This window comes from Pan troglodytes, chromosome 19 (assembly GCF_028858775.2).
Source record: "Pan troglodytes isolate AG18354 chromosome 19, NHGRI_mPanTro3-v2.0_pri, whole genome shotgun sequence".
Classification (NCBI taxonomy): Eukaryota; Metazoa; Chordata; class Mammalia; order Primates; family Hominidae; genus Pan; species Pan troglodytes.
Genome location: NC_072417.2, coordinates 86,264,156 through 86,292,009, shown reverse-complemented (window position 1 = coordinate 86,292,009; position 27,854 = coordinate 86,264,156). Strand labels below are relative to the sequence as shown.

The following is a 27,854-nucleotide window of genomic DNA, read 5'->3' as shown; positions in this document are numbered from 1 at the left end:
CTGGCCGGCTCCTCCCCGCTCCCTCGTTTACAGCGAGAGTCTGGGATGGCACCCACGAAGCTGGTGGCGCCAGCCCTCCTGCCCCATCTCCCGACAGTACTGCAGCCAGGTGGTTAGCAGGTCCGGGAGGGAGCAGGAACGAGGAACGCCACCCGGGCTGGAGTTCTTGGTTTCTTGCCCCAGCTCGAATGGGGAAGAGCCTCAAAAGAGCCTCGCGCCAGGCCCCCGGAGGGAGACGCGCCCCTGGCCCTGGGGGCCCCAGTGGGGGTTCGCGGCCGGAGCGCAGGCTGGGGCGGGAGTGTCTCCCGGAAGCCGGGCGGGCCCAGGCTGCCCCATACGGAGTTGGGAAAGTCTCAGGCTTTCAGTTTGAACCGAGGAGGCCGAGCAGTCGGGCAGAGGTTCCCGACGGCCATTGGCTGCTGCGGCGCCGTGACATCAGCGCAGAGGGGTGCGCGGGGAGGGTTGCGCGGGGCGGGCGCGGGCGGAGCCTGGAAGGGGAGTGTCCTGGAGGCTCCCAGCCCTGAAAGCCCGAGAGCCAGAGGGAAACAAACGCCGGCGCTGACAGGGGCCGTCAGCCCCTCCGCCGCGCGGAGCCCACGAAGGGGACAGCGCAGCCGGCCCAGAGCTCGGGTCTCCGGGGACCGAGGTAGGCGACGGGCAACCGCCTCTGTCTGTGGTAGCCGCCTTCGCGCTGGGTGGCCTGGGTGGGCTTGGGGGTCTCGAGTCCCCCTGTGGGGCAGAGAGGATCGAAGCTGGGGATGCGAGGCCGCGGCGCGGGGAGAAGGGCGCGGAGCCCCCACTTCTCGGCGCTCGCGCTTCTCACCGCGCCCGCCGCGGTGCCTGGGACCCTGAGCTGCGCACCTAGTGTCCTGGCAGAGCGGGATGTGTGGAGGAGGTGGTGGCAGGGAGCCGGGCGCAGCGTTGCCGGGACTCGATTTCCTCTCTCCACGCTGGAACTCCCGGCCCTGGCCAAGGGTGCCGCTGAGGGGGTTGGGGGCCGGTTTTAAAGGGCCTCCCCCTTCCCAGGAATGGGGTGTGTGTCGGTGTGGGCAGGAGCGCAGCAATCGGCGGCGCGCGGCCCGCGATCTCCGCGAGGGGGGCGTGTGTGCGCCCGGAGTTCTCCATGAATAAGAACCGAATTCTCCGCCTGTACGGGCAGAGGCGTGTACACATCTCGCTCTCGTACACACACTGCAGCACACGCCACCCAATGTCACCCGGCCGGGAAGCCAGAGGGAAGGAGCTGTCTGGAAGGGAATGGCCGAAGGAACAAATGGTCCTCCTTTCCCCTACTCCCGCCCCGCGAACCCTTCCCTCCCCCGCCAGGCTCCCGCCCCGCCCGCTCCCTCGGAAGCCCGGGAGGCCGAGGCGCCTCCTGGCGGGGTGCGGGGGGAGGGCAGTAGAGCCACCCGCCCCCTTGGAGCCGGGGAGACGGCCGCTCCTGGGCTGGTGCGCCCCGAGCTCAGCGCGCTCAGCGGGATCGCAGGCGGGAGCGGTCGGTTAATGATTTAATCGCCCGCTTGGGGCGGGTGCGCGCGGATCGGCCGTCCCTGGCCCCGCCCCCTCTCCGGAGCGCCCCCAGCCGGGGTTACAAAACTGCCCCCTGCCCCCGGCGCGTTCCCCAGGAGCCATCCTGCCCGCGGGGATCCCGTCAGCCGGTGAGTGCCCCGGCCGGGAGGGCTGGAGAGCTGGGCGGGAGCCGGGGCTGAGGCTGAGCCAGCTTCCTGGGAGAGGACTGAAGTGCGTGTGTGTGTGTGTGTGTGTGTGTGTGTGTGTGTGTGTGAGAGACTGGGGGAGGGGTGCTCGCTGCTAACTCAAACCAGGTTCCCTGTGTTTTCCCAGTGACTGCGGCCTGGGCTTTGGAAGTTTTCTTTTTCTCCCTGGGAGAATGGAGGGGAAATACAATGCCTTTTCTTTTCTCGTTGCCTCTGGAACTTCTCTCTCTCCACGACTCCCACCCCTTGCAATCTGACCAGCTCCCACATCCCTTACTGTGTGCCCGGTGCCCACTGTTTGCCCAGATAGCTGAGCAGCTGGATCCGGGTGGAGTCCTTGGGAGCCCCCGTCGCTGCGAAGCCCCCTGCCCTCCCCTGAGGGTCCAGGGTGCTGGAGGGAAAATCTCTCTCTCGTTCGAACCCCAGCAGCCATCTGTACCAGAGAAATGTCCCATCCAGCGAGTGTAAATAATGAGGGACCGGTGACAGGGGCCTCCTGCAAGGCGACTTCTTTGGCAGTCTGGGTTTCCAATAACTCCCTCAGCCCCCGCCCGCTTCTGAGGCTAGGGTGGAGGAGGGACCACCAGCAGGATGGACTGAATTTTAAGAGAACAAAGAACAGGCCACAAAGGAAGGGATTGCTGAGCTGCGGATTTCTCCCAGAAATCGGGAGTTGGCTGGGACTGAGCCAGGCCCTAAGAGAGCCCCTGGCAGCCCCAGGGGCTCCTGGGGCAATAACAGGGCATCCACCAGGATCTCCTGAGGCTCTATCTCTGCTGAGAAGCCAGTGCCTACTGAATGCGGGGGTACCCTGCCGGTTCCTGCTCTCATCAACTGCCCTGTGTGAGCTGCACATGTGACTGACTGATTAGTGGGGTGGCTTATCTCCTCTGAACTTGGACTTTGCCTCTCCACTCCTTGAAGACAGCTGCTCCTTCCCACAAGGGGGGTTCAGTGAATTTGGGGAGATCCCAAGTGGATTCCCAGGCATCCTGGTGGACCCCTGCAGGGACTAGGAGGGGCCCGCTGTGATCATATGGGCGGTGGTTCTGGGGTGAGTCTCAGCGCCTCCCCTCTGAAATCTCCCTGAAGTCCTAGGGTCCCTGCACACAGAGGGCAGCTTGCTCCTGCTCTGCTGTACAGCCTAGGCCTGTGCTGTGAACGAGTCTCCATTTTCTGGGGTTTCTGCCTCTCTCTTTTTGGATTCCTCTTCTCTTTTCCCTTCGTTTCTCTCTTACCCTTGCCCACCCACCGTGCTTGTCCCCATCCTCTGTACCCTGCCTCCACTGTGCTGCTGCCTCTGGAACCCGACAGCACCTCACAGAACCAGAGACCAAGGAGTCAGAAGCAAAGGGGGGTCTCATGTATAAAGGTCAGGGGAGTGAGTGTTGACCTGGGAGAGGAATCTTACACCAGTCTTTTGATTTTAAAAATAATTTTTATTTTATTTATTACTTTTTTGAGACCAGGTCTTGCTCTGTCACCCAGGTTGTGGTGCAGCGTCACAGTCAAGGCTCACTGCAGGCTGGACCTCCTGGGCCCAAGCTATCCTCCCACTTCAGCCTCCCGAGTAGCTGGGACTACTGGCGCCCACCACCACGCCCAGCTATTTTTTGTATTTTTTGTAGAGGTGGGGTTTCACCATGTTGCCCAGGCTGGTCTTGAACTCCTGAGTTCAAGGGATCTTCCCCCACCTCGGCCTCTCAAAGTGCTGGGCATACAGGTATGAGCCACTGCACCTGGCCAACCCTTTTTTTTTTTTTTTTTTTTTTTTTTGAGACAGAGCCTTGCTCTGTTGCCCAGGCTGGAGTGCAGTGGCACAATCTTGGCTCACTGCATCCTCCACCTCCCGGGTTCAAGCAATTCTCCTGCCTCAGCCTCTGCAGTAGCTGGGACTATAGGTGCATGCCACCACGCCCGGCTAATTTTTTTTGTATTTTAGTAGAAACGGGGTTTGACTGTGTTGCCCAGGCCGGTCGCGAACTCCTGAACTCAGGCAATCCACCCACCTCGGCCTCCCCAAGAGCCGGGATTACAGGTGTAAACCACTGCACCCAGCCCTGGCCAACCCTTCTTAACAAGTCCAGAGCTTTTCTAGAAGGGCCTTGGGTTGGCAGTGGCCCAGGGCTTCCACCCCTTTGGAGTGACTGATTGATTTCTGCGGCCAGGACTGTCTGTGCGCAGGTGTGGCCGAAAGGTGTTTGATGTTGGCCTCTCCCTTTCACTCTCCCCCACCCCACGCCCCTACGTTTGGATTGGGTTCGAAGTGAAGAAGTCAGAAGTCAGAGTGGTCAGGGTTGCACTTGGTTAGCAGTAAGTCCAGCCTTCTGTGTTCTCATTCTGGTTCTGCAGACTCAGAGGAGTTTGTCCCTGTGGGGGGAGGGAGGAGTCTGTCCCTTGGAGGAATGGGGAGCTGGGTTGATGCCAGAGATAAGGCCTGTGGGCGGAGGGAGAAGGGTTGAGCAATCTCGCCCTGGAAACAGAGCTGACCTGAGCTCTGCGTAGCTCTTCTGACCTATGTACTGGAGGATTTTTCTCGACCGTGAGGAAAAGAACCAAATTCTGGAGCTGGGGACACTTTGAGGGGTCATCCGGCAGAGTGTCCTGAAGGCCAACTCCAGCCAGTGCTTCTGGGGTGCTCTAGGAAGGCCAAGCCCATGCCTGCCCTCTCTCGGCAGGGAACTGGATGGTAGTGCTGGATGGAGCCCACATGTGGCACTGGACACAGCCCTTTTTGCTTGAGTGCGTTGGGAAGGAAATTCAGACATTAGGGCCGGGCACAGTGGCTCACGCCTGTAATCTCAGCACTTTGGGAGGCCAAGGCGGGCAGATCACTTGAGGTCAGGAGTTTGAGATCAGCCTGGCCAATATGGTGAAACCCCGTCTCTACTAAAAATACAAAAATTAGCCGGGCATGGTGGCGTGCACCTATAATCCCAGCTCCTGGGGAAGCTGAGACACAAGAATCGCTTGAACCCAAGAGGTGGAGGTTGCTGTACTCCAGCATGGGCGATAGAGTGAGACTCCATCTCAAAAAAAAAAAAAAAAAAAGAGAGAAATTCAGGGCCAGGCGTGGTGGCTCACACCTGTAATCCCAGCACTTTGGGAGGCCAAGGCGGGTGGATCAGGAGGTCAGGAGATCGAGACCATCCTGACTAACACAGTGAAACCCTGTCTCTACTAAAAAGTACAAAAAATTAGCTAGGCTTGGTGGTGGGCGCCTGTAGTGCCAGCTACTTGGGAGGCTGAGGCAGGAGAATGGTGTGAACCCGGGAGGCGGAGCTTGCAGTGAGCCGAGATCGCGCCACTGCATTCTAGCCTGGGCGACAGAGCGAGACTCCGTCTAAAAAAAAAAAAAAAAAGAAAGAAAAATTCAGACATTAGTCTCCCACATTCCCGCTCACCGTGCCCCGAAACTCCAGCTTAAAATACGCCTCCTTGAGGAGACTTGGGCTTCCTTCCAACTAACTTACATTGGAGTCTCCCCCAGGCACTGCCAGCTTGCAGCTCTGGGCTCTGTGCCAGGATGGCAGTGCTGGCATCCAAAGCCCTCCCTTGCCAGGAACAGGGGAACTGGCTGTCTCCACTCAAGCTGAGGAAGGGTCTCTCTTTTGGGATTCAGGTGAGCACAGTTTAGGGTGTGGTCATTAATGAAGGCTTACAGTTCTTAACCCACCTGTAAGAAACTGCTCTGCACACCTGGTGTTTCCCCTTCACCCCAAAGATGGAGCTGAAGGCATCTGGAAAAACCACAGTGCCAGGCAAGAAGGATCCCTGGATGTCTGTGCTCAGCCAGAGCTGCTTCAGCCACCATCTTCTGCCTTGGCCATCACGGTAGCAGAGGTTGTCTGGGGCAGCCTCCACCTCCCAGGATGAGACTCTGGGTTCTTCTTTTGCCCAGGCACCTGCAGTTCTGGCAGTCACTGAACTTGGTCTGGAGACCCCAGCTTTGAATCTCTCCAAGTGTGCCAACAAAGCCAGGTTCTGTGTGCTGGCTTCTCTTTCCTGCCTGTGGGGTCTTCACTCAGTGCAACCTTCTTATTTCCTTACACTGTTGCCTCCAACCCTGAAGCATCAGAAAGGGACCTGTTCCCCTCAAGTCCTGGAATTGGGCTTAAGGCTTTGTCAAGTGGTACAAGGAGTAGAGAGCCCAAGAGAGCCCAAAAAGAGCCTAGGGGCTCGCAGTACGATTTGTGGTTACCTCTAAGCAGAATCTGGTTAGGTCCAAAAGATCAGATTATATTTTATTGGGGGTTGATCATATTGAAGTTTTGTGCATTATTTTTTTTGTTTTGAGACAGGCTTTTTGCTGTGTTGGCCAGGCTGGAGTGCAGTGGTGCAATCACAGCTCACAGCAGCCTCAAACTCCTGGGCTCAAGAGATCCTCCCACCTCAGCCTCGAGTAGCTGAGACTATAGATGTGTGCCGCCATGCCTGGCTAATTTAATTTTTTTTTTTTTTTTTAGAGACAGGGTCTCACTGTGCTGCCCAGGCTGGTCTCAAGCTCCTGGGCTCAAGCGATCCTCCTGCTTCTGCCTCTGCCTCCCAATGTGCTGAGATTTCAGGCATGAGCCACGGTGCCTGGCCTGTGCATTATTTGTGGCTAGTAGCACCCGGGGTCTGGCAAATTCCTGAGTTACTTTTACCCTTATCCTAGGAAGGAATGGAGGAGCTTCTCTTTTCCCACCTCCACCTCGCCATCTTGTCTGAGAGAAGCCAGGCTCCTTCTTCTGGCATCATTAAAGGTTAAAAGGTGACGAGATGAGGGAACTCAGATCAGGAAAGAAACCAGATCCGAGGGTTTCCTGCCCCCCACTGCTGGCAGAGACTACAGAGGGAGGGCAGAATCTGTACCTGGGCTTCAGCAGCTTGGGGGACCCTTCCCCCTGCGTCAGATAATCCTGGGAACCCCCAGGACTTTGAAAAGGGTCAACCCATTGTCTCAGCCCACGTTTCACTGTACAGACTTTTGAATTAGGTGCTCTCAGGTGGCTGTTCTCTATGAAGTTTGCGAAGTGACAGTGGCTGGAGTGTCACTGGGTGTGACAGCATCATCTTTATAGCACACATGGAACTGTGCTCACCCGAGCACAGCACTTGGGAGTTATGTAATGTTATCAATTGTTCTGAGAGCTAATGAGGAAACTGAGGCACAAATAACTTGACCCACGTGGCAGGCCACCTTGTGACCTAGGGAGTGGGGCTCTTTGTCCCCAACTTCCGGCAGGGCCAAGATGCAAGATTAGCCTGTCTGCTCTGGAGGGAGTTTAGATCTGCCAGTCTCCTTCTGGAGACCCCCAGGTGGCCATGAAATTCCCAGTTCTCAGCTGAGCACCCGGCTCTTAGGAGAGGCAAAGTGAAACCAAACAAGGCCTGGCAGATCTGATTTCAAGCGCGGCACTTTCCTCTGCGATCACTCCCGAGCAGGAGGGAGGCACCCTGCTGCCCAGTAGTAGCACCACTCCCAGAGGAGGAGGGCCCAGCCTGTATGGGGGCAGTGGGGCCCCCCACCAGGCATCCATCCTGCCTGGCCCAGATGGTCCCTCTGCTGGTGGCTGGCTTCGGGTGGTGGCTCCGGGAAGCACACATTTCCAGGAAGGGCCCTGTAATCAACTGAAGTTGCCGGATGTCCTTGAGTCACTGGCTCCTCTTCGTCTTGACTCCTCCGTTGTTGCTTCCGGTCACTCCCTAGTCTTGGCTCCTTTTTCTTCCCTTCTCTGTGCTGTTCTAATTCCCAGGAGGTGAGGGAAGGTTTCCCCTTCACCTCCTGCTGACCTGCTTCTCCCCTGGCCTGAAGCCTGTGGTTCTGGGATGGGGATGAGGATAAGGATGAGGTGGGTGCAGGAACGAAGATGAAGGAGACAAGCAGGGCAGCTGGTTCCCAGCCCACAAGGAGCAGGAGGCTCCCCTGGATGGACCTGGGGTGTTGGGCTGTAGCCTGTATTTTCCAGGATTAATCTATAAGTTCCCTGGAGTGGTGGGGAATGAGGTGCTCAGACTCAGGAGATGTTAACCTGAAATTGTGTGCAAAACTGCGTATCCTGTGTGTACTCATGCATCCAGAGCCTTGAGCAGCCCTCCCAGGCCTGAGCCCCAGGGACACTTATGATCCACTGTCCCCCTCGCACCACCCCCCCCACCCCGATGTTCCTTATGGTGGAGTGGAAAAAACCCAGAGTCCAGCACATCTGGATTCTTGTCTCTCTCTCCTAACCAACTGTGTGTGACTTGAGTAAAGCACGTGCCCCTCTAAGTCTCGGTGCTCTTATCTGCGAGCTGGGGATGATAGTGATAACTCCCGTGGGATTGTTGGGAAGAATACATGAGATAAAGTTTTTCAAATGCTTGGGACCGTGTATGACTACAAAGTTTGTCGTCCCAGCACTTTGGGAAGCAGAGGTAGGAGGATGGCTTGAGCCCAGAAGTTTGAGGTTACGGTGAGCTTTGATTGCACTGCTACAGTGTACTCCAGCCTGAGGGACAAAGCAAGACCCTCTCTCAGGAAAAAAAAAAAAAAGAAGAAGAAGAAAAGAGACAGTTTAATCAAAATAAATCACCTAACACAATGCCTGGTGCAGAGTAAAAAGCTCAACAAATCTTAGTTCTTTCTTGTATTTTCTCCATGACATGTGGCCCAGGAATAGTTACTGCAGAGTCTGGGGAGGGGTCTACCCCTGAGGTTAGGTAGGGTCTAGAATAGTATTTCCTTAGAGTGGGTTCCTCAGCACACAGTCTTGCTATCTGTTGGGATCCACATGGAGAGATGTTATTCCGGAGTGTTCTTGATAATGAGTCACCATTTAAACTAGACTAGACTCCTTATGCTATATCTTCCAGCAATTAAAGGGTAAATTATTTTAAGCCGTAGTGTGTTTTCCCATAACTCAGCCTGTCTGAGTGAGTTATTGGCATCATTTTCCCATAAACTGTAAGAATTGTGAATTCCTTAAGGTGGTGGAGAATACTTGTGTGATATTCAAATCACAGTGAGCAGGATGATCAGTGGGGCTAGCCCTAGGATGATGCTGTCAATAGGAATGTGACGCTAGTCACATATGGAATTTTATGCTTTCTAGGAGCCATGTTTTAAAAACTAAAGGAAGGGTAAATTAATTTTTTTTTTTTTTTTTTTTGGAGACAGAGTCTTGCTCTGTTGCCCAGGCTGGAGTGCAGAGGCATGATCTCATCTCACTGCAACCTCCGCCTCCTGGGTTCAAGCGATTCTCCTATCTCAGCCTCCCGAGTAGCTGGCATTACAGGTACCCACCACCACGCCAGGCTAATTTTTGTATTTTTAGTAGATACAGGGTCTCACCATGTTGGCCAGGCTGGGGTTGAACCCCTGACCTCAAGTGATCCATACTCCTCGGCCTCCCAAAGTGCTGGGATTACAGGCGTGAGCCACCGTGCCCGGCCAATTACCAGTTTTTGTTTGTTTGTTTGTTTGTTTTTGAGATGGAGTTTCACTCTTGTTGCCCAGGCTGGAGTGTAAGGGTGCGATCTTGGCTCACCGCAACCTCTGCTTTCTGGGTTCAAGCCATTCTCCTGCCTCAGCCTTCCGAGTAGCTAGGATTACAGGCATGCGCCACCACGCCCAGCTAATTTTGTATTTTTAGTAGAGACGGGGTTTCTCCATGTTGGTCAGGCTGGTCTCGAACTCCCAACCTCAGGTGATCCGCCCACCTCAGCCTCCCAAAGTTCTGGGATTACAGGCATGAGCCACCGCGCCTGGCCAATTATCATTTTTTTTTTTTTTTTGAGACGGAGTCTGATGCTGTCCCCCAGGCTGGAGTGCAGTGGCGCCATCTCGGCTCACTGCAAGCTCTGCCTCCCGGGTTCACGTCATTCTCCTGCCTCAGCCTCCCGAGTAGCTGGGACTACAGGTGCCCGCCACCATGCCCGGCTAATTTTTTTTGTATTTTTAGTAGAGATGGGGTTTCACCATGTTGGCCAGGATGGTCTCGAACTCCTGACCTCGTGATCCGCCCGCCTCGGCCTCCCAAAGTGCTAGGATTACAGGCTTAAGCCACCGCGCCCGGCCAATTGTCAATTTTTAAATGTAAAATAATTAAAATTTAAAATTCTGGCCACGTGTGGTGGCTCATATCTGTAATCCCAGCACTTTGAGATTACACTTGAGGCTAGGAATTTTAAGACTTGGCTAGGCAACATGGTGGTGCACGCCTGTAGTCCCAGCTACTCGGGACTGAGGTGGAAGGATTGCTTGAGCCTAGGACGTTGAGGCTACAATGAGCTGTAATTGTGCCACTGTACTTGAGCCTGGTTAACAGAGTGAGACCCTGTCTCAAAAAAAAAAATTTAAAATTCAGCTCCTTAATCACACTAGCCACATGTTAAGTACTCAGTAGCCTTATGTGGCTTGTGGCTGCTGGATTAGATGCCGGAGGTTTAGGATATCACTGTAAGTGCCAGAAAGAGAGATGTTTCGTGTCAGTGGTATTATTCAACATTATATTGGCAGTGTAACAAATATAACGAGATAATGAGGAATGGAGGAGGCAAAATTATTATTAGTTGCAGATGATGAGCTTATCCACTTCCAAAGCCCAAAAGATTCAATCATATAGTTGCTTAGAGCCTGTAAGGTAGTATAAGCTTGGTGGGGTGGCCATTAAATATGTTAGGGGGAAAAAAAGGTAGCCTGCTGGCCAGGTGCAGTAGCTCACACCTGTAATCCTAGCACTTTGGGAGGCCAAGGCTGGTGGATCACCTGAGGTCAGGAGTTCAAGACCAGCCTGGCCAACATGGTGAAACCCTGTCTCTACTAAAAATACAAAAATTAGCCAGGCAGGCAGGGCATGGTGGCTCACGCCTGTAATCCCAGCACTTTGGGAGGCCGAGGTGGGTGGATCACCTGAGGTCAAGAGTTGAAGACCAGCCTGGCCAACATGGTGAAACCCCATCTCTACTAAAAATACAAAAATTAGCTGGGCATGGTGGCGCACGCCTGGACGCTGAGGCACAAGAATCGCTTGAACCCAGGAGGCAGAGGTTGCAGTGAGCTGAGATGATACCACTGCACTCCAGTCTCGGCAATACAGACTCGGCCTCAAAAAAAAAAAAAAAAGCTGGGCATGGTGGCGCGTGCCTGTAGCCCCTGCCACTTGGGAGGCTGAGGCACAAGAATTGCTTGAACCCAGGAGTGGAAGGTTGCAGTGAGCTGAGATACACCACTGCACTCCAGCCTTGGGGACAGACTCACAAGAATGTATCATCTGGAAATAGTTAAGGTTATGCACATAATTGCCTGAAAGGACCTTACAGAGTTTCAACTGAAAATGGAAACAACCTAGCCATTCAATCCCTGATTGGATGTAAAAATTAGATATTAAGATTTAATTTAAAACAGTGTAGCATAAATTGTTAACATGTAAATATTTTGACCCAGCTGTGAACAATGATTGGCTTTATTTATCCATCTACAAGGGAACATGCTGCTTGTGTAATAAGGGGGAAAATGTCTAAATTATTGCTCTCCAATAGAAGTCTTAGGCAAGTGCCATACATAATTTATATTTTAATAGTTACATTTTAACAAGTAAGAGGAAATGGTACATTTTGACTCACTATATTCAGAATATCATTTTAACACATCATCAGTATAAAATATTAATGAGATATTTTATACATCCTCTTTTTTTATACTAAATCTTAGAAGTCCAGTGTGTATTTTCCACTTGTGCACATATCCATTTGGACTTGCCAGATTTTTTTTTTTTTTTTTTAATTTTTTTGAGACAGAGTTTCACTCTTTTTTGCCCAGGCTGGAGTGCAATGGCGTGATTTCGGCTCACTGCAAACTCTGCCTCCCGGGTTCAAGCAATACTTCCTGCCTCAGCCTCCCAAGTAGCTGGGATTACAGGCGCACGCCACCATGCCTGGCTAATTTTGTATTTTAATAGAGATGGGGTTTCACCATGCTGGCCAGTCTGGTTTCGAACTCCTGACCTCAGGTGATCTGCCTGACTCAGCCTCCCAGAGTGCTGGGATTACAGGGGTGAGCCACCGCGCCCTGCCTATTTTTTATTTTTATGTATTTATTTTTATGTGTATAAATATAAGGAGTGCAAGTATAGTTTTGTTACATGGGTATATTGTGTAGTGTGAAGTCTGGGCTTGTAGTGTAACCATCACCCAATCGTGTACATTGTACCCATTAAGTAACTTCTCATCCCTCACTGGGTTCCCACCCTCCCACCGTCCCAGTCTCCAGTGTTTATTATTCCATGCTGGCCACATGTCAAGTGCTCAGAAGCACACTTCAAGTGCTCAGAAGCCAGAAGTGGCTGGTGGACAGTGGAGGGTCAATTATTATTAACCCATAGAGAGATGGCATAAAGTGGAAGTAGCTGGGAGGTTCTGGTGTGCACTATTGCTTTCCTCCTTGTCCAGGTCACTCTATGATCCCTGCTCTCCCTGATTCACCCCCCTTCCCAGTAGACTCCTCCCTCCCTGCCCCACACCCGGTAGGGATACCTGGGGAATGGGCACTGTCTTGTAGCTTGGAGGCTGGGGGTGGTGGGGGGAAGACATGTCATGAAATCTGGGACCTTGCCCTTTCTCCAGGAAGGGGCCATCAAAGTAGAGGATGTTCATCTCCAGGAAATGGGATCTGCCCCAGGGTGGCTGTGCAGTGGCACCTTTGCATCAATGATCCTGGCATGGATTGGCACGCGGGCAGTGAGGGTGGGGCAAGTGGTGTTGGGTCACGGTTCTGGTTTTTCTTCCTGGGAGCTGGAATAACCAAGGAACACAAGATGGAGTTTGGACAGAGCAGACAGGAACACACTAGAAGTGAGGCCTTGTGCTGATCTACTGACTATGCCGGCAGAGTCCTGGCTTGTGCTTCAGGGTGATCCTCCCCACCCCTCACCTCCCAGAACACCAGAACATTGGGAGGTTCCTGAGAGCAGGAAGTGGGAATGGGCTCCTGGGTAAGAGAAATCTCCTTTCAGGAGGTTTCAAATGCAGCCATGCCTGGGGATAGAACTTTAATGGGGGAGGCAGTAATGTGAGTCTTAGCTCCAAGAGTCTTAGGTTAACCGGCTCCCAGACCCTTCCTACCCCACCCTGCTCCACATGTACATCCTCAGCTGCAGACACCTGCACAGGTCAGGCAGCATCACCTCATATAGAAAATCACATGCTCCAAGGTCTGCCAGAAATGGGCTCAAATCACCACTTAGAAGTTGTGAGAGGCTGGGTGTGGGGTGCAACGGTTCGTGCTTGTAATCCCACACTTTGGGAGGCTGAAGCAGGAAGATTGCTTGAAGCTAGGAGTTCAAGAGCAGCCTGGGCAACAAAGCGAGACGCCATCTCTACTAAAAATGTGTGTGTGTATGTGTGTGTGTGTGTGTTTTTTTTTTTTTTTTTTAAGACGGAGTCTCGCTCTGTCACCCAGGCTGGAGTGCAGTGGCATGCATGATCTCGGCTCACTGCAAGCTCCGCCTCCCGGGTTCACGTCATTCTCCTGCCTCAACCTCCCGAGTAGCTGGGACTACAGGTGCCCACCACCACGCCCGGCTAATTTTTTTTTTTTTAATATTTTTAGTAGAGACAGGGTTTCACCGTGTTAGCCAGGATGGCCTCGATCTCCTGACCTCGTGATCTGCCCGCCTCAGCCTCCCAAAGTGCTGGGATTACAGGCGTGAGCCACCGCACCCAGCCTATGTATTTATTTTTAATAAACCAGGCATGGTGGTGCCCACCTGTGGCCCCAGCTACTTGGGAGACTGGGGCCGGGGAGGATCACTTCAGCCTGGGAAGTTGAGGCTGCAGTGAGCCATGATAGCACCACTACACTCCAGCCTGGGTGACAGCAATGCCGTGTCTCAAAAAAAAAGCTGTGAGATGTGAGAGTGAGTAAAATAATTCACTCTGTCTGAGTCTCCGTTTCTCGTTCTTTAAAATAGGGGCAATCAGGGCAGCCTCCTTGCGAGTTTGCTTTGAGTTTCAAGGGCATAAATGTATGTTGTCCTCAGTACAGTGCTTGGCACGCAGCGGAGCCCAGTGAATGAGAACTGTTGAGTGAGGAGGTGTACTGGAGGGACGGGGTAGGAGGGGATTAGGGAGCCTGTTTCTCTGACTCTTGAGCTAAGACTCACTTTAGTGCCTTCCCCATTAGAGATCTACCCCCAGGGATGATCTAATTTTGCACACAGCTTGGCGGTCAGTGGTGGCTGGAGCACCTGGGTGCTGGTTGCCCTCATGTGACCCCTTCTTGTTTTCTCTGCTCCCTTGTAGTGACAGTCTAGCCAAGCCAGAGCTATAGAAGTAAAACCTTCACCTGCACAGGATCTCTCTGAGAGGATCCCACTGTTATGTGGGAGGCTGGCCTCCAGCTTGGAGCTTCAGTGTCACTGGAAACAGGCCGATCTCCGATCTCCGGTAGGGTGGGAGTGATCCTTATCGCTCATCTCCTGCTCAGCTGGGGAGGCTTAAGCATCAGGAAGCAGCTGTTGGAGAGCGAGTTCTGTTTTTTGAGAGGGTCCCGATCTCCCTGTGCCCCCTGATGTCAGGTTATTAAAGCTTGCCCACTTCCTCCTCCCAGGCAACTTAGAATAAAACAAGGACCTGATAAACATGTCTGGCTTGGGGGTGATTTTGAAGGAGGAAGAGAGAGAACAGACATCAGTGGGAGATTTTCACGCAAGAGAGGCAGAGTATGGATGGAGACCAGTTCTCACTCAGTCCTCAGTTGGCATCTTATGCTGGGATGTGGCTGCCGAACCCAGAGAACTAGATAGTCTTAAGCTGGTTTTGAAATGAACGCCTTTTCTTTAAACCTTTGATACTTTGGGTTTTTGTTGTTGTTGTTGTTTGTTTGTTTGTTTTAAAAAGAAAAAGGCCAGGTGCGGTGGCTCACACCTGTAATCCCAGCACTTTGGGAGGCTGAGGCGGGTGGATTGCTTGAGGTCAGGAGTTCAAGACCAGCCTGGTCAACATGGGGAAACCCCGTCTTTACTGAAAATATAAAAATTAACTGGCCGTCATGGTGTGCACCTGTAATCCCAGCTACTTGGGAGGCTGAGGCAGGAGAATCGCTTGAACCTAGGAGTTGGAGGTTGCAGTGAGCTGAGATGGTACCACTACACTCCAGCCTCGGTGATAGAGCAAAACTCCATCTCAAAAATAAACAAATAAATAAATAAACAAAAAGAAAAAGAGCCTGTTTTCCTCTCAAGGCTAACATAACTTCTTAATTTCTCCGTGTGCCCTTTTAGTCTTTATTCGCAGATGCATATTTGTGTAGAGTTGTAACACTATGCATAAACAAGTATATGTTCTGCCTTTTTTTCTATTTATTTTAAATTTTTATTTTTTTTTTGAGATGGAGTCTCCCTCTGTTGCCCAGGCTGGAGTGCAATGGCGCGATCTCGGCTCACTGCAACCTCTGCCTCCCAGGTTCAAGCCATTCTCCTGCCTCAGCCTCCTGAGTAGCTGGGATTACAGGCACACACCACCATGCCCGGCTAATTTTAATTTTTTATGTATTTTTTAATTTTTTTTTTTTTTGTATTTTTAGTAGAGACAGGGTTTCACCATATTGGTCAGGCTGGTCTCAAACTCCTGACCTCATGGTCCACCCGCCTCCGCCTCCCAAAGTGCTGGGATTACAGGCGTGAGCCACTGCGACTAGCCTGTCTCCAGTCTTTCGCTATTATGAATAAGGCTTCAACAAATACATGTGTGACTTTTTTCGCCTTTGAAATAATTCCACAGGGTTAAGTTCTAGGAGGTAAATCATATTCATTTAAATCACATTCATTTTAAAGCCATTATTTGAGGAAACTTTGAATCATAATTCATTTTAAAACCATCATTCTCTTTTTTTTTTTTTTTTTTTTTGGAGATGGAGTTTCACTCTTGTCGCCTGGGCTGGAGTGCAATGTCATGATCTCAGTGTGCTGCAACCTCTGCCTCCCAGGTTCAAGCAGTTCTCCTGCCTCAGCCTCCCTAGTAGCTGGGATTACAGGCACCCGCCACCATGCCTGGCTAATTTCTTTGTATTATTAGTTGAGATGGGGTTTCACCATGTTGGCCAGGCTGGTCTCAAACTCCTGACCTCAGGTGATCCACCTACCTCAGCCTCCCAAAGTGCTGGGATTACAGGCATGAGCCACCACACCTGGCCAAAACCATCATTTATTTTAAAGCCATTATTTGAAGAAATTTTGCTGGAGTTTCAGGTACCGCAAGACCACCCCACCCTGGGACCATTTTGACTCTGAGCAGCTCTTGGATCAGAGTTTTGTAATGTTCCCCCTGCCTGGTGGCACCTAGTACCAATTGCTCAGTGGGAGGAAGGTCCTTCCCTCTTCTCTTTCCCAGCTCTTAATTTGGGCAAGATGGTAGCAAACATCAGAAGGTTGTCCTAGTGCCTGGCGGTGAGCCCATTGAGGTGTTATCTGGGGAAGATCTTTGGGGTGGGAGTCAAGAGACTTGGTCTCCAGCACCGCCCGGCTCCCTTGTGAGTTCTGTGGCCTTTGGCAAGTCACCTCTCCTGGCCCCAACAGCCTAATCAAGACCACTGGGTTGGATCCTCTCCCAGATGTCTGCCATCTCTCAATCTCAGTGGGAGTCATGTGACACAGTGGGTGCCGCATTTTAGCACCCCAAGGAGTACCTAAGAAAATCCACTGGGGCCAGGCGCAGTGGCTCACGCCTGTAATCCCAGAACTTTGGGAGGCCGAGGCAGGTGGATCCCCTGAGGTCAGGAGTTTGAGACCAACCTGGCCAACATGGTGGAACCCCGTCTCTACTAAAAAAATACAAAAATTAGCCGGGTGTGGTAGCAGGTGCCTGTAATCCCAGCTACTCAGGAGGCTAAGGCAGGAGAATTACCTGAATCTGGGAGGTGGAGGTACAGTGAGCCAAGATTGCACCATTACATTCCAGCATGGGCAACAAGAGCGAAACTCTGTCTCAAAAAAAAGAAAGAAAAAGAAAATCCACTGGGATTTAGAAAGAACACGCCAAAACTTGTGCACACGCGCGTGTGTGTGTAAACTAAAACTTAATGCGTGGAATGACAATAGACATGAATATAACCTATAAAAATATATATGTGTGTAGATATATACACATATATGTATATACACAAATTACATATTCAGTGTTTGTCCTGTGATGCCCCCTGCTTTTGATAGTACATTGCTGTTTAAGTGGATGGAGCCCTGGGGTGGGAATTAAACCCTGGCTTCAATCCATGACCTAGGGCAAGTGCCTTAATTTGGTCTTTCCATCTTGAAAGTATGATCCCACCACACCCAGGTATTTTAAGGAGATATTTGACACAGATACATAAATGGTACAGGAGTCCTGATGGTGACATTTCATGTTCCTATCCTGGGTTTGTTTTTTTGTTTCTTTGTTTGTTTTTTTGAGACAGAATCTTGCTCTGTCACCCAGACTGGAATGCAGTGGCGCGATCTCAGCTCACTGCAACCTCCACCTCCTGGGTTCAAGCGATTCTCCCTGCCTCAGCCTCCTGAATAACTGGGACTACAGGTGCACACCACCACGCCCGGCTAATTTTTGTATTTTTAGTGGAGATGGGGTTTCACCATGTTGGCCAGGCTGGTCTCGAACTCCTGACCTCAGGTGATCCACCCGCCTCAGCCTCCCAAAGTGCTGGGATTACAGGTGTGAGCCACCACGCCCAGCCTTGTGTTTGGTTTTTGATTGTGGCTACTTAGGCTCAGAATATTAGAGCAGTGAGCCTTAACCTCCTTGTGCACGCAGCACACTTCCAGATGCAAGGGCTTTTGAGCAGGGCACATGAAGGAGTTAAAAGATCCCCAAGAATACTAAAGTCAGCTAAAATCACAACACAGTCGGCATTGAAGTCCTGCCTGGAACATGTAACCACGTGTATCTAAGCGGTCACTGTTCTCGCCCATTCACTTAGCTGCCCTCAGCCCTGCCACAGTTTGAATGAAACACAGTCTTCCGCCTTCCCTGTGCTTTCCTATCTTTGCAGGGTAAGGCTGGTGAGTGTTCCAGAAAGTACTGGATTTTTCTCTGGTGACTAAAGCCAGAGTCCCTCACCTCTTAGAGTTGTGGCCCATGTCCCAGTGAGCCTCTTGCACAACCCCCTCCAGCGTGCTGTTCCATCTGACAAGCCTTGTGTAGCAGAATGCCACCTGTGTTTCGGCAAAGTGAAGTTCCGCCTAGGGGTAGGATGTCAGCCCCTCCTGTGAGAAGGGGCCATGGCCTGCCAGGCAAAACCTGGGAAAGGATGGCCAGGACCAGAGGCTGCCCCTGGAAGGCCTGGAGTCCCATTTGATCCTGTCTTTTCTCTCCTCCCTGGTCTGGGCCCTCTACAATCCCGGGTGTCTCTACCTCCAAAACATGGCCTAAATGTCTCCCACTGTGTCCCCCTTCGCCAGACCCACATCCTGGTCTCCATCCTCTTTGACCTGCATTTCTGCAACAGCCTCCTGACTGAATTCCAGCTCCCCTCCTTCATTCCTCCAATGCCAGGACCTCCGGCAGCTTCCAGATACACAGATTGAATCACTCGCCTGCTTACAAACAGCCGCCGGTTTCCTTGTACACCTATAATGACCTCCAAACTCCTTACCTGGGCTGGGTGCAGTGGCTCATGCCTGTAATGCCAGAACTTTGGGAGGCCAAGGCGGGTGGATTGCTTGATGCCAGGAATTCGAGACCAGCCTGGCCGACGTGGTGAAACCCCGTCTCTAAAAACATAAAAAAATCGGCCAGGAGCAGTGGCTCCTGTAATCCCAGCACTTTGGGAGGCCGAGGCGGGCAGATCACCTTAAGTCAGGAGTTCAGGACCAGCCTAGCCAACATGGTGAAACCTGGTCTCTCCAAAAAATTCAAAAATTAACTGGGCATGATGGCAGGTGCCTGTAATAAAAACTAAAAACAAAACAGAACTCTTTATGTGGCCTGGTAGGGAGGGCCCTATGTAACCTGGGCCCTGGCTGCATGGATTTTTATTCTATTCCATAAATGCCACAAGCCTGTTCCTACACCCCGGCGTTTGCACGCGCCGTTCCCTCTGCCTGGGTCGCTTCTGACCTGGCTGGTTCCTTCTCATCATTTGGTTCTCAACTCATGATGCTCCTTCCTCAAGAGGGGACTCCCCCAGACCCCCTGACTCCCACACCCACTCACACCACCCCTTTCCCTCCTTATACTGAGGAATATGAGATACCATTTTATTTATAGGTTTACACCTCCATTCCCCACCCCCACCCCCCACACTCACACTACACACGTGCCCTGGGAAAACAGCGTGCTATTTTCACTGCTCTATCTCCAGGGCCTAGAAGAGTTTGTGAATATCGGTGGGTCTGCAGGAAGTCACGGAGTGAGTGACTGGATGATGAGTAATGGAACAAAGCCTCCTGTAGCCGATCCAGGTCACAACTAAAGTCATCGTGCACTAAAAGCCCTCTGCTATTCGGCCACATTGCCTGGACCTGGCATCGGGTGGTTGGTTAGAACAGCTAGGGGAAGGCCCTGCAGAGGGCATGCTGCCCAGCAGCAGTGGCGGAGGCAGTGGCAGTGGGCGTTGAGGCATGTCGTGTACCCTGTATACCGGGGTGAACCGCAGGGCAGCTTCAGAGAGCGAGGCCTGCCTAGCTGCCCCATGAGAGCTCAGGTCTGGCGCCTGCCTCAAGCCAAGCTGCCAGGGACAGGCCACTGCCCGGTCACTTGGAGTGAGAAGTGTTGGTCCCGTCTGTGCTTCTGCCCTGGGTCTGCTGGGCTGGCCAAGCTGGGAGGGCCAGGGAGGATAGCGAGGGGTCCAGGCGAGGGTGGTCTTCCGTAGTCTCAGGAACAGGGCTGAACTAAAGGTGTGGTTGTGACCCAAGCAGGGGCCTGACCTTCTGGGGAAGGCTCCTCGTTCCCACCTTAAAGGAAGGTTCCGTGGGCAGCGGGCTGAGGGTAGAGGAATCCGTTCCTCCGGAGGCTCAGGAGAGCGAGGGAGGGCTGTGAGCTGTCATCCATTTTCCCTCGCCCTGCCAAGAAAGTGGGACGTGGTTTCTGGGGTGGGGTGGGGTGGGGGTGTCCCGCCCAAGGCAGGCTATGGGGAGTGCCTGCCCCGCGTTGGGCAGCCTATTTTAGCCACTTCCCCAGAGCTGAGTCACCATGCTTCTGAAAGCCCCGCCCAAAGCCACAATGCCCTGTGGCCTCCCAAACCATAGCTGCCCCCAGGACCTGCCCAGGCCTCTGGCGGGACTCCCACCACCTACTTTCTCTTAAACTCCTTGATCCAGCTCGTCACCTCCACACAGTTCTCTGTTAGAAGCTCAGAGTGACTCAAGGTCACTCAAGGCTGGTGAAACCAAGCTGTTGCTGACCCTCAATCCTGCTGGGTGGCCTGTCTAGTCTGAGCTCCAGACACCCAGGCCTCATCCACAGTGTGGACTGCCAGGTACTGCAGCCCCCTCCTCGCTGGGGCAGTGGGACAGATGCGTGACTTCCCCTAGGCCCCAACTCTCTCAGGACCCTTCCTTGCTGGGTATTGAAGATGGCTTTCTACAAGCCACAGAGTCTCGTTCCCAACCCCCCAGGAAGCGAGACCATGGCAGCAGGCAGCACTGGGCAGACCTGTCCCTGTCTTTCTGGGGTGTGGGGTTGAACAAGATCCTGGGGACCCCAGGGCTAGCCCAGGATGGCCGTGATTTCAGCCGAGTTTCCCTGCTGTCCCCTCTGACCTACCTCAATAGTTCTACCCGCAAGGATGTGCTGGGGGGTGTGGCTAATGGGATGCGGGGAGCTGCCCTCCCCTGTAGCCATCATGGCCAGGATATTTGGTCCCTTTGGGCAGCCACAGTGACCTGCAGCTTCTCTGGTGAGTCCTGGGGAGCCGGGTCTGTGGTTTCCCTTTCTTTCCTCTCTAATGAGCATATAAGATCTGGAAACCACAGGACCTGACATCACTCACAGGGTCTGGGGGTTCCTGCCTTGGCGTTGAAACCCTTAACGCAGCTCTGGGGGCTCGTGCCACCATGTTCTCACCCGGTTCTGACCATCCACACCCGCCTCCCTGCTTCTCTGTCTTTGTTGTTTACCTGGTGAGCATACCTGCTTTATCTTCACCTGTGTGTTCTCACTCAAGGCTGCTGTTTCTCAACTGGGGCAGTTTTGCCTCCCGGGGGACATTGGGCAATATCTTGAGACAGTTTTGCTTGTTGTGACTGGGGGATGGATGCTACTGGCATCTAATGGGTAGAGACCAGGGATGCTGCTATATATCCTACAGCGCACAGGGCAGTTCCACCTCCCGATGAGAAATTATCTGGCCCAAATATCAACAGTGTGGAACCGGCTCTAGGATTGCACAAGAACCTTCTTGAAGCAGCTGTTGGGTACCCCCTTCCCTGTACCCTGCCGGCCAGCAGTGGGGAGGAGCACTCAGTGGTCGGTGGTCACTGACCAGCAATGCCGCCGCCAGAGCTGGAGAAGGGCCTGGAGTGGAGGGGAGAGAGCTCTGGACTCAAAGACCCAGTTTCTAGCCCAGCTCTGTTCCTTTGGGCTAAAAACCTGGATAAATCACTTTCCTTCAATAAACTTGTTTCCTCATCCATAAAGTGAAAGCGCTGCACTGAATATCCCCTCCAGTTCTTTGAGATTCCTGGATGCTGTGCGTAGAGCCAGGAGTCGGGGTGCAGGCAGGTGGAAGATGGGGTCCTCTCCATTCCTGACTGGTGTCCGTGCTGGTGGCAGTAGAAGCCTGAAGGATTTGCCAGGAACGAGAGTTCGTTTGAAGCTTGGCCTTTTTTCCTTCTATGCCCAACGTGACTGAGGCAGAGTCTACCTTCTCTTTTTCTTTTTCATTTCTTCTGCTGCTGCTTTTTCTCTTTCTTTCCTTCCTTTCTTTTCTTTTCCTTTCTTCCTTTCTTCTCTTCCTTTCCTTTCCTTCTTTCCTTTCTTTTTCTTTCTCTCTTTTTTTCTTTCCTTATTTCCTTTCCTTCCTTCCTTTCCTTCCCCTCCCTTCCTTCCTCCCTTCCTCCCTTCCTGTTTTCTTCAGAGTTTTGCCTAGGAGCCCATGGCTGGCCAAGAGGGTCATATATGATATTCAGGAGTCAGCAAACTACAGTCCATGGGCCAAACCCAGCCTGCATTTGCTTTTGTAAATAAAGATGTGGCTTTTTGGTGGTTTTTTTTCTTTCACTGGTTTATTACAAAAGATACAACTCAGGAACAGCCAAACGGAAGAGCTGCACGAGGATGCGTGGGGTCAGGTGTTGGGGTGGGGGGCAGGGCACGCACCACCTTCCTGGCACCTCGATCTGCTCACCAACCCAGAAGTTGTCTGTAAATAAAATGTTATTGGAACATAGCCATGCCTACTTGTTTACATGTTGCTATGGCTCCTTTCTTTCTTTTTTTGATTTTGTGTAGAGATGGGGTCTCACCGTGTTGCCCAGGCTGGTCTGGAACTCCTGGGCTCAACTGATCCTCCTGCCGTAGCCTCCCAGAGTGCTGGGATTACAGTTGTGACCCACTGTGCCCGGCCAACGGCTACTTTTATACTAAGAAGACAGAGTTGAGTAGCTGTGACAAAAACCCTATCAGCCACAAGGCCGAGAATATTTACTCTCTGGCCCTTTGCAAAAAGTGTTTGCTGAGCTTTGGTCTAGCGGTTCAATGTCTTATTGTTTAGAGGTTGAGGTAGGGCAGGAGGGTGGGGCCCAGAGATAATCCAAGTTAGAGTTAGGAGAAGGTCACTTTCCTAAGGGTAGGGAGGGGAGAGAGCTGACCTATGACCCAGAGTAGAGTATCATCTCAAGGCATCCCTCACGTCCTCACCCACGTCACCGTGTGGCAAGTCTGCCAGGTGCCTGGCTCCCCCTCCCTGCCCGAGAGAACTTTGTGTTTGCTGGAATGATCAGTGGTATGGCCTGGGCACTGGGAGGGGGGACATTGCTGGTGGGGGAAGCCATGAGGCTGGGCAGCAGAGGCTTGAGAGAACAGGGAAGCGGGGGGTGGGTGAGGACGCAGAGAGGTCAGGCTGGGAGCCCTGGAGCCAGGCTGTGGGCAGAAGGGGAGGAGAGGAGGGAGGTGCTGGACTTCCAGTGGGTGCTTGGAGGCAGACCGTGTGTCACACCCTGCTGGACCAGACTCGGTGGTAAACAGACCCGTTAAAACCCTCTGGATGGACCAGGCGCGGTGGCTCACGCTGATCCCACGTGCTGATCCCAGCACTGGGAGGCCGAGGCGGGTGGATCACCTGAGGTCAGGAGTTCGAGACAAGCCTGACCAACATGGTGAAACTCCATCTCTATCTCTACTAAAATTACAAAAAAAAAAAAGTAGCTGGACGTGGTGGTGGGCACCTGTAAATCTCAGCTACTCAGGAGACTGAGGCAAGAGAATCTCTAGAACCCAGGAGGCAGAAGTTGCAGTGAGCCAAGATCACGCCATTACACTAAGGCCTGGGGGACAGGGCGAGAATCTGCCTCAAAACCCTAGAAGTTCGTACTGCAGTGGGAAGATGAGAGTCCAGCCAGCAGGGACAGAATAATGTAGCCAGTATCTGCTGGAAGAGGGGACATCTCCCAAAGTGCCGTGGGGGGCAGGTGGTGGCTAAAGGTTTCCTGGGAGTAGTGATGTGTCCCAGCTGAGCCCTGAAGGATGCTGGGTGTGGCAGGGGTTGCACTGGGGAACTGTTTGTATCCACTGCAGCTCAGGGGATAGATCAGGGTACAAAAGTAGGGGACACTGAGGAGCGAGGTGGGGACTAGTCATTGGATCAAGGGGTCTGCACTGGGTAGGGCGTCACATGGATGGGTTTTGTTTTAGCCAAGAGGTGAAGGATGGACAGGAGGGAGACAAACAGGGAGACGTGTTAGGCTGATGTCAGGGGCCAGGTGGGGTGTGGTGGGCTTGTGTGACGCAGTGGCAGCATGCAGAGGAAGCACCCAGCATCTGAGTTTTGCAGTGGGAAGAGTGGGTCTGGACTGAGGGTGCCTCTCAGAACTGTGCTGCTGGCAGGACTGGGAGGCAGGCAGGTACCTGGTGTCCAAGCATCACCTCTCACCCACCATACTTTGTTAAATCCCTGCACCCATCTCTCCCCAACCTGCCCAGCTCTGCTGGGCTTAGTATTTGGGGCAAGCCCCTCTAGGGAAGAGAGGGGCTGGTTTGGCCCCAAAGCTGAACTTCAACTTGGCCCTTGTCAGGAGCTGTGAGAGTGGTGCCTCCAGGCTCCTGGGCTCTACCTCTGCTGTTTTTTGGATTTCTGGTGAATCACCTAGGAATCAGTCTGCAGATCCTGGGGGGACGAAGTCATTTAGGGTCCAGTCCCTGCCTCCCACTCCCCTAATGATGAAAGAAACTGGAAGTTCCCCAATCTTGGTCTCCCCGAGACACCAGAAGGTGGACCCGCAGCAAAGAGCCTGAGGCTCCACAGTGGAGACGTCACAGGCGGGATCCTCATTTATGGGATACCAAGCGAAGGCTGAAAGGCTGGGGAGCTGGTTCTGTGGGTCCCAGCAGCCCCACCCCAGTTCTGATTCAGAAAGAGAACTGTGCCGCCCACACAGGGGGAGGAGCTGGTCAGCCTCTGTCTCCCTGGGCCCGTCCTGTCCGTTCCCTTCTCTCTCCGAGGACCAGGACTCAGGGTGAGGTGTCCACTAACTCCACAGGGATCGAGGTTAGACAGCAGGAAGAACTTACAGCACATCTCCAGGCTGACTGTTCATAGGAGCCAACTCATAGACTCCATCTCTTCCCTGGCTTGCTGCCTGGAATTGCTGGATTTACCTTCGCGTCCTTAAATGTGGTCATGTTTTGCTCTGTCAGTATCCTGGCTTGCAGGGACAGGGGAGGCATTGTCTTCTGCAAGAAAGGTTCTGTCTCTCTCAAGTTTCAGGGAAAGTGTGTCCCAGGCTACTGGAACTCTAACCAGATTTGCAAAATCACTCCTCTACTCTGAATGCCTGCGGACGAAGAAACAGGCAGGGTTATACCATGGATTGCTGGCTTATTTCACAGCATTTAACTTTGGTAGGAGCGCTGGGGTTTAAATGACAGTCCCCTGGCAAAGAGGCTTTTGTGCCGTGTGGCCAGCCCGCGTTAATCCTTTGCCTCCCATTCTCTGCTTGCAGCCTTATGATCTCCTCATTGCGTCCCCCTCTGCCCACTGGACTTGGACTTCGGATCTGACCCCAGACCTGCCGGCTACCTCGGGAGGGCCCACCTCCCCGCCCATCCAGCAAGATGCCAATCCTCAAGCAACTGGTGTCCAGCTCGGTGCACTCCAAGCGCCGTTCCCGAGCGGACCTCACGGCCGAGATGATCAGCGCCCCGCTGGGCGACTTCCGCCACACCATGCACGTTGGCCGGGCCGGAGACGCCTTTGGGGACACCTCCTTCCTCAATAGCAAGGCTGGCGAGCCCGACGGCGAGTCCTTGGACGAACAGGCCTCCTCTTCATCTTCCAAACGCAGTCTCCTGTCCAGGAAGTTCCGGGGCAGCAAGCGGTCACAGTCGGTGACCAGGGGCGAGCGGGAGCAGCGTGACATGCTGGGCTCCCTGCGGGACTCGGCCCTGTTTGTCAAGAATGCCATGTCCCTGCCCCAGCTCAATGAGAAGGAGGCCGCGGAGAAGGGCACCAGTAAGCTGCCCAAGAGCCTGTCATCCAGCCCCGTGAAGAAGGCCAATGACGGGGAGGGCGGCGATGAGGAGGCGGGCACGGAGAAGGCAGTGCCCCGTCGGAATGGGGCCGCGGGTCCCCATTCCCCTGACCCCCTCCTCGATGAGCAGGCCTTTGGGGATCTGACAGATCTGCCTGTCATGCCCAAGGCCACGTACGGGCTGAAGCATGCGGAGTCCATCATGTCCTTCCACATCGACCTGGGGCCCTCCATGCTGGGTGACGTCCTCAGCATCATGGACAAGGAGGAGTGGGACCCCGAGGAGGGGGAGGGTGGTTACCATGGCGATGAGGGCGCCGCTGGCACCATCACCCAGGCTCCCCCGTACGCCGTGGCGGCCCCTCCCCTGGCAAGGCAGGAAGGCAAGGCTGGCCCAGACTTGCCCTCCCTCCCCTCCCATGCTCTGGAGGATGAGGGGTGGGCAGCAGCGGCCCCCAGCCCCGGCTCAGCCCGCAGCATGGGCAGCCACACCACACGGGACAGCAGCTCCCTCTCCAGCTGCACCTCGGGCATCCTGGAGGAGCGCAGCCCTGCCTTCCGGGGGCCGGACAGGGCCCAAGCTGCTGTCTCAAGACAGCCGGACAAGGAGTTCTCCTTCATGGATGAGGAGGAGGAGGATGAAATCCGTGTGTGAGGCGGACAGTGGGTGGCCACCGGGAGCTCTTGGCTGCATCTTCTCCCTGCCCCCACCCCACTATGACCTTTGACCCTACGGCGCAGGGGCAGCCAGGACCCTTGATTCAGACCGTGGACCCTGGACCTTGTAGATGAGGGACACTGGCCTGGCCCTCGGGTCTTCGGAGGACGTAGGGGGCTGGCATGGGTGCCGACTGGCTGCCTGACTTCATCACGCTCCCTGCACTTAGGCTGCGTGGGACAAGGGCTGTGTTGTCGCAGCAGGAATAGGTTTTCCTCTGTTGGCCTCCCTTTCCTCCACCCTGGCCTCAAATGGATGCCAGATGCCAACCCCAGTTCCGGCCACGTGCAGCCAGCGGGTCAGCCCAGAGGCAGCCTCAGCTCCAGGGCTAAGGACTCTCGGCTCCCCTTTTCTCTGCTGGCGTTTGTGCTGTGCCCAGCAGTGGCTGCTGGGGAAGCAGCTGCAGCAGGAGGGAGATGGTCTTGCCTCTCAGCCTCTCCCTGCCCCACCCCAGCTCCTGCCCTGGAAATCTGGAGCCCCTTGGAGCTGAGCTGGACGGGGGGGGCCAGCTGCGAGCATGTGCACTAAACGCAGCCCTTTCCAGGGGAAGAGAGCAGGATGGAGAATGGAAGGAAAGCCCCCCAGGCTTCGTGAATTGCAAGAAGGGACCCTTCCAGGATGACACTAGGAACAGGGCTAGGGCACTCGCTCAGTCCCTAGGGGCTTGTTTGTTCTTTATTATTATGTTTAAATCCTTATAGAGCAATATCAGGATGGTGTTAATAGGTCTGCCTCAGAATGAGAATCAATCCTTTTAGAAAACCTTTATACTAAGCCTCCTCTTCGAAATTCACAGTGGCGATTAGTGGACTGGAGTCTGGGGACATCCGTGGCAAAGACACCAGCTCAACTTTAGTGCTTCCCAACTTTATTTAGAATGACATGGGGTGGGTGTCTGGTGTGTGTGTTTTCCCTACGCACCTCCCATAGCTATTAACAACTGAGGAAGGCCAGTGTAGAACATTTTTGGAGAACGATTTTTTTTTTTTAAATAATACATCATTCCTATGGGGGAAAAGCCTTTTTTTTCTTTTTTTTCTTTTTGGCTGAGTTATTCCCTCCCCCCCCCAATACCCTCAGTACTGACTACTTCCCTTTCCTTTCTCAGGCCTCCCCCCACCGACTTTTGAGGCCAGGGTTGGCCAGATTTAGCAAAACCAAAACAGAGTGCTGAGTTAAATGCAAATTTCAGGTAAACAAAAGATAATTTTCTAGCATGAATATGCCCCACGCAATATTTGGAACACTTATGTGAAAAATGATTTGTTTTTCTGAAATTCACGTTTTTCTCTGAGTCCTGTAACTGTCCCCGAGGGGATTGAGCAGAAGCTCGGGTATGAGCCCTGAGGTTGACTGCCAGTTATTTTTCTGTCCTGGGAACAGCCTGACCCACCTCCCTGTCTCCATGTAGCCAGTTGGGGGAGGGGGAGACACAGAACCAACCACAGCCAGGGGCGTCCCCATGGCGACTCTGGCCCGGCCCCTCCTCTCTTGCCTGACTCTCCTCTCTTGCCTGACTCTAGACACTAACTTAGTTCCTGGTTCGGTGCCCTGTTGGTGCTCCTGTTTCCAATAGCTTAGGTCCCATGGTGGGAGAGGAACCTCAGGGGCTATGCAGCCCCCGCCAGCTGCCCTCGAATCCCATCCAGGCCAGTTCCAGATTCTAAACTGATTTTTTTCATGATATTGTCAAAACAGTGAGGAAACATTAAAAAAAAGCCCTAAAGCACGCCTGGTGTCTGTCTCTGCTTTTTGGGAGGGCTATTTCAGGATGGGGGTGGG

General features: G+C 53.3%; 1 protein-coding gene across 2 annotated transcripts; it reads left to right on the top strand.

The window, feature by feature from the left end:
* Nucleotides 1-540: 540 nt before the first annotated feature.
* CDC42EP4 (CDC42 effector protein 4) lies at nt 541-27,801 on the top strand. 2 transcript variants are annotated; one of them, XM_001167935.6, is made up of 2 exons: nt 541-646; nt 24,827-27,801. In XM_001167935.6, the coding sequence occupies exon 2, from the start codon at nt 24,939-24,941 to the stop codon at nt 26,007-26,009; it is 1,071 nt and encodes a 356-aa protein (XP_001167935.1). In that variant the 5' UTR covers nt 541-646; nt 24,827-24,938; the 3' UTR covers nt 26,010-27,801. The 2 variants fall into 2 exon arrangements, with proteins under 2 accessions (XP_001167935.1, XP_009431459.1); XM_009433184.5 differs by lacking the exon at nt 541-646 and adding an exon at nt 1,333-1,658.
* Nucleotides 27,802-27,854: the final 53 nt, after the last annotated feature.